Raw genomic sequence first — 10,810 nt, forward strand, 5'->3', positions numbered from 1 at the left:
ATTCTCTGCTCTCCTGAACCTCAACTTATCAGACAACCGCCTCAATCTCTAACCCCTAACATGCAACACCCAGCCCCCACTGCAACCAGGACGGGGTGAACCGGGGTAGAACTTGCCTTGGATAAGAGCGTGGAATACATGTGCTGAGAGGAGTTGTTGGAGAAAGGTAGGGGGTGGAGAGAAAGTGGGATGGATGGAGGAGGGAGGGAAAGAGAGAAAGCACTGAGGACACAGTTTGATGAAGGGGGGTAAAAAGAGGAGGAGAGACAGGAGTTTGACATACTTAAGACAAAGACCACAAAAATTGTGAGTGGAATCTTTACCAGCAGCTGAGGAGAAACATCTTGTGTGCTACAACTTCCTCACACAAGGGCAGGAATTCAATGCTGCAAGTGGGACAGACAAGTGAGACTATCAGTTCCACTGACAACTCTGGATAGTGGCGAGAAGAAGCAGGGGGAGAGCAGAGCTGCAGGAAGCCAACATACCAGCATACCACCACCACCAAATAGATAAGGGCTCCAAAAACAGTTAAAGGTCTTTCAACTTCAGACAAGAAAAAAGATTTGTTTCTGCTCGACCAGCCGAGTTCTTTCTTTTAGTGTGAGGGGAAAACGTGTGTGTGTGCTTACAGGACTGAGTGGACAGGATTGTTACTGAGAAGTGAAAGAAAAGCAGCAACATTCTGGAGGAGGAACAGCAAGAGGTCCACCAGGCCCCACAACACAACGTGAGTAGAAGATACAGCGGCATCACACTGAAACCTTTAAAATATATATTATTTCCAAAACACCCGGAAACCTTTGTGCGCCTGACTAAGTTTAAAATGAGCTACAAGAGCTTATATTCAGGAAGAATGAACACATTGATTTTCAAAAAGTCTGTCTGAGACACAGAACTAATTGCAGCTGCTGCTTTGTTCTAGACAACAGAGCAATAGAATAACAAAAGACAGAACAAAAGCATAATAACATTGTATGAACTAACTGAGCATGGACAATAGCATGAATTCTATAAGAGGAGTTAATAATGATTCAAGACAATGACCTACATTTACTTCACAGCCGAAGATTTTCTGATTTAAATTTCAGAATGTGTCTGAAAAAAGGACATGAAGTATAATTTAAAAAAAGAAATGATGATGAGAACAGTGAGAAAAATGGGTGGGGCATGTAATGAATGTATTTTAAGTAAGGGTCTCGCCAAGACACACGCCATACACATACACTTTCCTGCCAGTCCTTCCTGTGTGACCTTCCACCTTAGAACAACACTTGTGATAACAATGGGAGACGCACACTAAAATAAACAACCATGGACAAAATCATAAATCATGATTTGCACTGTTGATGTAGATTTCCAGCAAATGTAACATAGATTATTTAATGTCACCCACGAGACCCAAGAAATACAGATCACTATTATTTAACCAGAGAAACAGCTATCACTAAAAGCAAAGACTGACATGTTGATCTCACTGGGATTTTTCCACTGCTGTAGTTTTTTTAGCAGCTGACCTGGCCCCCCGTTACTCATCATTACTCACCCCGCACATCCCCGTCCCACTGCACCATCACTGTCACATGACCTTTGAAAAGTGAGGATATCCTGTACCAGACACAGCTGTGCACCACCTACTGTGGAAATCAGTCTCACACAATATAAATAACTTATTTAACTGAACGTATGAATTTTGTGTAAACACATACTTTTTTAAAAGGTACTAATTTTCTGACATACTTTTTGTTTTGTAAAGGCACCTTTAATCCTTGTGTTGCATGTTGCAATAATATTATTAATATTTATAATTATTGTTATAGACTGCATGCACTTAAATGCTTCACATACTGAGATATTATCAAATAAAATGTTAGGTCTCTGACATACTTCACATAAATAAAGTTTAGTCTCCATTAACAGAATAAAATGTATTGATAAGGATTTGTTAGATTGTTTCTTTTCAAACGTGAATTAGATCAGTACCATGATATTCAAAAGTTGTTAAAGCAAAAATACATAATTCAGCACAATTCACATTTGTGAGTTCTACCCAAATTCTGGAATGAGTGGCAGCACTTGAACTCTAAAAATATCTATATGTAATTTACAATGTATACAGTTGGTGTATGTGAGAAAATCTCTACTCAATATACATCTTACAGCAATTATTGTCTCAGAAAATCATCACCTCTCACACACTAGTCAGGATTTCAAAACATCTGCTAATTCTGATTAAAAAAATAAAAATCTAATTTTCTAATTGTTCTGCCCACAGTTCACTATGAGTATGAGTGGTACTCTAGAGAAGGGGGCCCACCATCAGGCCTTAGACCTGTCTGAGGAACTGCCACCTCATCACCACCATCATCATCATCACGCCATTCACCCACACCATCTCCACCATTCCAACTCTCTGGCCTCTACCACTGCAGTGGGTGGAGGCAGAGAAACACCTTCACGTGTGGTCGTACCTCCTCCATATTCTGCTGCAGAGACTGGTGGTGGGGCCAGTGAAGCTGCGCTGGAGCTGAGAGGATCCCTGGACTGCTGGGCCTGTTCTGTACTGGTGACGGCTCAGAACCTGGTGATCGCTGCGATCAACGCGTGCCTGGCTGCACTGGTGTTTGGTACCATCCTGACGCCAGCCACTGTCATGGTGGTGTTTGGCTTCCTCTGCCACTCTACAGTAAGATGGGAGAGGCAGGGGGGAGAGTGAGTGATGTATAATGTAGGACTTTTATAGCAGTAAATCTGTCTTGTCAGATCTTAATTTTCAAACTTAATAGCAGTGAAAATTTTACATTGAAACTATATATACTGCTAAAAAAAAGGAAAACCTAAAATCATATTAAAATCTTCACTGACCAAAATAAATGAAAATTAAAATTAGTCAATTAAGTGTTGGAGCAGTGTATTTCAACATTCTCCTTTTGAACTAGACTTTTGCCACAATTCAGCATGCTCAAATTTAGTAGTAGACCAATGCACATTTTTAAATCAGAGTTGAAAGAAATTTAGATCTAGCATCTGGAATACCAAAAAGAAGCAATCGATTCTGGCTTGAATCAAAAGCTTGAAGCAAAATCAAAAATTTGTGTTGCTTCACTAAAACACAAAGGATACAAACGTAATTCCAAGCATCAGCATCACATGAACAATGGAACATAGTATGATTTGGTGTGATTTGTAAAGTAAAGTAAATTTGAGCACTTTGGATAAATATTATTTTAAACCTTGAATATTTGACCCTGAAAAATAAGTGATAATAACATATTAAACATTTAAAGACATAAACGTTTAAATACATTGTTTCATTGCTAAAAAAAATTCAGTGGTAGAAATTCAAAAGTCTGGTGAGACAGCTTTACTTCCATAGAGTTTGATTTATATTTCAGTGTGGACGTTATTTTTGTGCTCTCGAAATATGGATAAGCCTTAATTTAAGTGGCAGTGAAAGCAATATGGATCAGGATTCAAGACATTTAAAAGCAGCACATTCAGCCAATCACACTGAGCTCCGCGGCTGTGAGAGAGTGGTTAACAGCTAAATCTTTATGCGCACATGTGTTTCTTCAACACACATGATGGACATGGAGATAGCTGCATTCATCTTTCTATGAAAGACCTGAAAGTCCTAATCTCATAACTTTGATCAAAAAGTTTGAAAACGTCGAGTCTGGGGCTGAGGGTGGAGTTTGGCTCCATCGGTGATGAGAGGTTTCATAATCAGATAAGTCTGATGTTTCTCTCAGATGTTGAGAGACGGATGATCTTGGGAGGGCGAGGGGTCAGGAGTCTAGAGTCCAAAACTTTTAACGCTGCTTTGTAGCCAGTTGGGAATTACAGTGCACCCAGAAAGACACAATCTGTGAAAGTGCACAGATGTGTGTTATGAAAACAATAAGGTATGTATATGTAATGAGTGCATGTGTACATCAAACAGCACAGCATATTTATGTGGGCCACTAAACATTATCCTGGACTATCCCAAAAAGGTCATCATGGTTCACAGCTATTTAATAAATACCAATGGCATTTTCTCCTTAATGACCAGAGAGTTCAGGATTCTCTGTTCCCTTACTCTCTCACAGTGAGACCTCATGTGACAGCAGCTTAGAAAGGGATTAACCGGGACTTGGGAGCATCGACAAAGGGAAAGAAATCTAAAATGAAAAAGGGGGTGACAAGAAAAGTAGAGAGAAATGTGGGTAAAGCGCTTCTACAACTTGAGCTGTTTACATTTTCACCATATTTTTGTTCACATCCAACAAAACAGTTCACAGTTAAAACACTTTTAAGGCATGTTGTTGTAAAACCTGGCTCAGAACTAGAGCCAAACATGAGGCCTCACTAAGTACAAACAAACACTTTTTTCTATTACAACTCCTTCCACTCTCCTCCCCCATTTACTCCCCCTGATGTTTTACTTTCTCTCTGTGGCTGGTATTTCTTTATGAACAGCTGTAACTCTACATCTATCAGGACAGCGTCAAAACAATTCTGTATTTGTGTAGAAACTACAAAACTAAAATGCTTTTTATCCCAAAAAGAAAGGTTGACGAATCAAAACATAACTTTGACCTCATCTCTGCAATTTTTCAAAGATAATAGATATTTAGCTACATGCTTGTCAACATGCACTCTACTGTGATGAATTCATTTTCTTAGTCCTGCAACCCCCTTTTCTTAATTTATTCCCTGCACTTTTCTTTTTTCATGCACTCAAATGTTCACTTCGCCCTTCATGGGGCGATAAGGATGATTCAGAGTTGCTGTCTCCCATTCCTCTCCTACACTCAAATCCTGACCCATTCACCTCGTCTCCCACTCCCTCAGTGTTATTGCTCAGCAACAAATACAAATACCTTGATTATAATGATTACATGTTTGATTGTGCTTGACTGTGCTGGAATTGAATATTCCTTGCAGTTTTATTAAGTATTAAGTATTCTATTGTTTATCCTGTAATTTAAAAAAAAATATAAAAATAATATCATAAATGTTGGTTTACAAGATTAATGTGAATAACGTAAACTGTGAGAAACTAAATATTTGTACTGTAGAAGTACACAAAGACTAGTTGTACTCCGTATATCATCAGATCCCCCAATATCAAACTTTTCAAACTAACAAAGAAAGGTTTGTAAGTGAACAGTTTGATAGCTGGTTTGTAAAATGAGGGAAAGTGTCCATCATTACTGAAGAGAGATGCACTTGAGCAACGTTTTCAGTTGCAGAATAAAAAGTGTTGACATAGCAACCTCTGTTTCTGGTCTCTGCAGGTCCGCCCTCATGGAACAACCCCGTACTGTTCAGAGCTGCTGACTGATGGCGGCTGTGTGGCTCTTCTGGTCGTGGGCTTCCTCTTGGTGACCCCTCTGCTGGTCCTGGCTCTGGCTGCGTACTGTCGCCTGGCCCGACACCTGCAGCTGGGCCTGTGCTTCATTCCCTACAGTCGAGCTGTGTACAAGAACCTGCCTGCCACACAGCACCGCAGCCTGGGCACTGGCTGCTGCGGAGGCCGAGAGGGAGCTGATGGCAGTGGGAAGGGAAAGGTGTGGGTTTGAGAAGACAGTAATGTGAAGATGACCATTAGATGAGGTTTATACAGGGACTAGATACAATGTTGATTTCAGGGAATGAGTAACACAGAGCAGGAGATAAAAATACCAAAAAAGCAAACAAGAGATGTTGTAAATGGCTCTAACTACAACAACTACCTTAATATCCAGGAAGACAAATTACATCATTACCACTTACTTATTCACATGTGTTAATGTAAAAAAATGGAAGAGTGAACTGAAGAATTTTATTTGCTGGTACATTCCACTGGACACATAATTCCACTGCACAGTGGCTATTTCATTCATTTCTTAGTCAAACTATGATAAGAATCAAAGGTGTTTTAAACAAAACAGGTAAGCTTATTTACTGAAGTTAACGTGATAAAAAAAAACTTACCATCATTAAGCCTTAACTTTGCTAAACAAAGCAAATGGTAAAACTGAAAGCACAGCACACCTCACAAAAGATTGTACTGACACTGAAAATAACTGTATCCTTAAATGCATTTTATAGTGAAAATATATTTTTCTAGCCTAGTTCTCTGTAAAGCAAACTGTAACTGAAATGTCTTGCATCGTTTTCTTTTTACAAATAAAATTTTTGAATTTTGCCCAACAGGCTGGCCTGTTAAACACGCACGCGCGCGCGCACACACACACACACACATACACTTTTTCCACACAATCACTATTGTCAGAAAATGTCCCCGTTTATAATGGGTTTCAATTGGGACACATTATGCATGTAAATATTTGTTTTACAGTGTATTTTAGATATGTCCCGGCTAATACGTCAATGTATTTATAAAGCTGTAAAAGAACAAAACCAAAAAAAACTATTGTTGCTGCACACAATCTAATGCACACTATTTCATGATAGAAACTATTCAAACCAAATTTATTACAACGACATATTTAAGAATTGCTGATTTATTCTCACATGTTTTAATGTCACTGCATGATGATTAACTATTACCGTTGTAATTACCATGTGTGGAAAACACATGTACTTACTGAGGTATTGTGCCATCTAGTGGACACATTTACCAATTGCACTGTTGCGATTCTTCACTCGTTTTCACCAGCGACTGTTCTAGAAAAGACAGACACACGTTACTGAAACAACAACCTAACGTGGAAAAACAACTTTACTTTATACGTCATTGTATGTTTATACAGGGGTTTTCATCATTAAATAATTTATGGTCAACATTTATCACAAACCTGTCGGAGTTTAAAGAATACTTCACATGCACTGAAGAGTTTTTTCAAGTCAAAACTTAAGTTAAATTATCGGTGACACTAATTCGCTTTAAAACTAATAAGTTTTTCCAGGGTGATTTCAACAGAAACGTACCTGAGAGTTGAACGTCCTGTGACGTCACGAAAACGCCACAGCAGGACAATGTGTTCCAGTTAAGTCCAAACGTCCTATTTTTCCTCCATATTCCATTCCTGTTTTGATAAATATGTTAAAACTAAATCACAACTATTCATATTTTTGCGCTGCTAAGGAGAGGAGACGCAGACAGGTGTGTTGATTGGGTAATTGCCTGCAGGTGAGCCGTTATGCCGGGCTGGACAGACTGACAGACTGACTGCAGTACCCGGATGAACAATTACAACGACCTTATTAACAATAATAAACACATTTCCCGAAGAAGATAAGAAAAGAGGTGTTGTAAGCAGAGAGTGAATGTAAATAAATATATTACATAAACACTGGTGATGAAAGTGTATGTGAATTTAAAAAGTGTAGAAGTTAATAAATTAATAACAACATAGTTTATGGTAAGTTATCAATTTTAAGATCTGTACTATGAGGAGTGCAGTCAACATGCATTAAGATGATGAAACTGTGAATTGCAAACTTTATTAAATTATGTATTTGATTTACTTTGGGAAAACGATAAAAAATAAAAATGTAAATGTTATTTACAAAATGGAGAAAAAATTCAAACACCTTGGAGCACCCATTCAATGGATATTTATGGTCACTGACTTTAGGCGTCTTTTTTCTGTTTTGACATGTGAAAAATAAAGTTATGTTGCATGGGTTTCGCTCTTTTGCTCATTCATTATGAACACATTCATCATTTAATTTCATAGGGTCAAAGTGACAAAAAATAAGCCGGAAAAAAATTAAAGAATGAAAAATGCATACATGTTAATCACTGAAATAGATGAATAGAATGATAAGTTATTGATATTACGGTTGACTCAACCCTACAAGCGGAAAAAGGCTACAGAGTTGATGTTGGGATTGAACTAAATAAATAGTGATTAAATGACCTTTCAGATGTCACGTCAGGCACACTGCTCCTCCACGTTTTGCTTTCTAATCACTGGCTGCTCACTGAGCTGGGCAGTTACCTGTTAAGCCTCTCTGATGGAAGAAAGTCAAGAGAGGAGCAGGAAACCAGAGAGTGAGCCACACAAGAAGAGGAAGCTCTAATCGAGGAGGCCCAGACAGCAACTGTGGTTTTCTTTTCTCGCCATTTAGGAGAGGATATTAAGGTAAGCAGAAGTGGATTCACCTGGTAATAAAAAAATTTTTTTTGCAAATAATATGTTTCTAATCTCCCGTGCAAACGTGTCTCTTCCCAACAAAAAAAGCTGTAATGACAATATTTCTCCACTGTGGACAAAATAAGATTGTTGCTACCTTTGGAAAACACAGTGTCTGCTTGTCAACAGCATGTCAACATCAGGAGAGAGGATACCCTCTACAACTTCTGTCAACTCAACAGAAAGGTACACATAAAAAAACAACAACATTTCACTGTATTCTGTCAGTGACACTGTAGCAGTTTTCAAAAACACATTTAATCAACAGCCTCAATCTATGACCCTCACAGTGGACATGATATTCTCATTTTTTATGGGTATAATTATAATGAAATTGTGTGTCAGGGATTTTTGAGATTATACATATATACATATATATATACATTATTGTTTTTTTTTACTTAATTTTAGCAAAGATGTTGACTCCCCATCTGGTTCAGTCTCTGAAAAACCCAAGAAATCATCTAAGAAGTCGTCCAAGAAAAACACAGAGAGTAAGAACAAAGTCTACACCTCCGTGCTCAACAGTGTGTTTGGCGCTGTAAGTAGCTGACTGGTGCATTTGCATTTAAAATCTACATATACAGTTGAACTGGAATGTCTTCCTCCACGGTCACGTTGAAGCTGTAACTGAAAACTGCAGTAAAAAAAAAGTTTTACCCTGACAGTTTTACTTTCACGAGTGAGGGGGAAGTCAGACAGTGAACTTATAGTTTTGTTCCTGATCTTTCTACCACTAAGCTCCGTGTGCACACAGTATTAGCAGCTGATTAGTTGGGCATTAATGTCACATTTCATTAAGGTCATCCAGCTAAAGAGCACTGACAAACCAATTGGGTCAATTCAGCTTGAAAATGTTTATATTTTCCATTGTTTATAATAGTATGCATACACAGTGTTCAGATTCTCCCCTGCACACTAAGGTTTTTGTATGAATTTAGCCACATCTGGACTTGCATAATTCAAATAAATATCTTCTGATATTCAAAATTGTGCCATAGGTAAAATTACCATTACTTTTCCTGCAGGAGAGAGAATTGGCTCCGGCTGAATTAGATGGTAAGTCACACTGTCACAGCAGAATCACATTAGAAATATTAACATGACAATAGCTGCATCTCAAATAATCCTGTAAAATTCTAATAAACAACAACATCAACATGTATGCTGATCGTGCACTGTTAATATACTGTAATCAAAACAAAAATCTCACAGAGTTGCAAGAGGCCTTCAAGGAGTTTGACTACGACCAAGATGGCTACCTGAACTACAAGGATGTGGCTGAGTGCATGAGGACGATGGGATACATGCCCACAGAGATGGAGCTGCTGGAGATCGTCCAACAGATAAAGATGAGAAGTGAGCCCTCTTTTTGAAATCTTATGGAACACCAGACTATTCCTTTTAAAGGTTTCAAAAGCATGATTTCTCCTGCTTTCGTTTCATCTAGATTAGATTACTGCAACTCCCTTTTTATGTATTTTGACAAGGGCTCTTGAAATTGTCTGCAGACTGTTCAGAATGCTGTGGCCAGGCTTTTAACCACACTAACCACAGTTTTATATACACTGAATTGATTTAAAAATTTTGGTTTTGACTTTTTGAGCAATTTATGGACATGCCCCACAATGCATGTGTGATCTTTTAACCCCACACTCTTCTGGTCGATCACACAGGTCTTCAGGTGAGAATCTTACATGACATTTCATTCCAATGTGTCGATTCTGATTCTGATCTGATTTGGTGAAATGAAGGTTACATAGGTTCTCCAACACATTTGGATGTGAGGGGTGAGGTGAAGAATATTCAGCTGCAGCATGAAACACACTGTACTTTTAATTAAAAATGGGCAAGGAAGTGTAAAATAAAAAGGCATACTATCTTTCATCTCCACAGTGGGAGGATTGATGGACTTTGAGGACTTTACTGAACTGATGGGACCCAGGATGATGGGAGAAACCGCCGATATGCTGGGACTCAAAGAGCTCCAGTCTGCCTTTGTACAGGTCAGCCAGTTAATAATGAAACTGTTATTATTCAATTAGAACTTGTAAATTGTGTGCAATTTACTTTTTTCAGTAAATGTGTGAAAAAGAGCTTGTCTTTTTAAAATTGTGATTCATTAAGGGATGTGATAAAGATCAATTGATATGTTTTGTCGCATCCTGTTTTGGACAGTTTGATTTGGATGGTGATGGAAAGATCACACAGGAAGAGATGAAGGAGGCCGTCAAGACGCTGCTGGGAGAGAAGCTGAAGAAAGGAGAGCTGGAGGAAATCCTGAAGGAGCTGGACATCAATGCAGACGGAAACATTGACTTTGAAGGTGGGGATCAGCAGTTTAGTCAAATTCACACCATCTATTTACTAGTGTGGATTATGATATGGATCACATATAACGTGCTGACTAAACTTTCTCTGCTTTGTCTCCTTTTGCTCAGAGTTTGTGATGATGCTCTCCATTCACTAAAATACTGACTACATGGACAAACACTGAATCCTTCAGCAGAGAATCAATAAAATATTCACCTTTTGGTAACCAGCGCTCAGCTATTGGCAACAATGATACTATGTGGTAGCACACACAGTTTAGATAGATGCATATTTTAAATGTTTTTGTGTAAATATGATTGAAATGCTTTGTTATTTTAATAAAATAATCAAATTGAAACAAAGTC

At 38.3% G+C, this 10,810-nt stretch overlaps 2 protein-coding genes across 3 annotated transcripts; both read left to right on the forward strand.

Annotated features, from left to right (window-relative positions):
- The first annotated feature begins 249 nt into the window (after positions 1-249).
- Positions 250-6,175, forward strand: tmem88b (transmembrane protein 88 b). Of its 2 annotated transcripts, XM_058625260.1 has the most exons (4): positions 250-537; positions 635-730; positions 2,276-2,686; positions 5,283-6,175. In XM_058625260.1, exons 3-4 carry the CDS (start codon positions 2,282-2,284, stop codon positions 5,565-5,567), a joined length of 690 nt encoding a protein of 229 aa, XP_058481243.1. In that variant the 5' UTR covers positions 250-537; positions 635-730; positions 2,276-2,281; the 3' UTR covers positions 5,568-6,175. The 2 variants fall into 2 exon arrangements, with proteins under 2 accessions (XP_058481243.1, XP_058481242.1); XM_058625259.1 differs by having other exon boundaries at positions 250-730.
- A 1,798-nt stretch (positions 6,176-7,973) lies between these two features.
- si:cabz01076231.1 (calcium-binding protein 2) lies at positions 7,974-10,762 on the forward strand. Its single transcript, XM_058625631.1, has 8 exons — positions 7,974-8,081; positions 8,262-8,318; positions 8,544-8,673; positions 9,161-9,191; positions 9,348-9,491; positions 10,029-10,138; positions 10,311-10,458; positions 10,574-10,762. The coding sequence occupies exons 2-8, from the start codon at positions 8,263-8,265 to the stop codon at positions 10,600-10,602; spliced, it is 648 nt and encodes a 215-aa protein (XP_058481614.1). The 5' UTR covers positions 7,974-8,081; position 8,262; the 3' UTR covers positions 10,603-10,762.
- Positions 10,763-10,810: the final 48 nt, after the last annotated feature.

The sequence above is a fragment of the Solea solea genome, chromosome 3, assembly GCF_958295425.1.
Source record: "Solea solea chromosome 3, fSolSol10.1, whole genome shotgun sequence".
NCBI lineage: Eukaryota > Metazoa > Chordata > Actinopteri > Pleuronectiformes > Soleidae > Solea > Solea solea.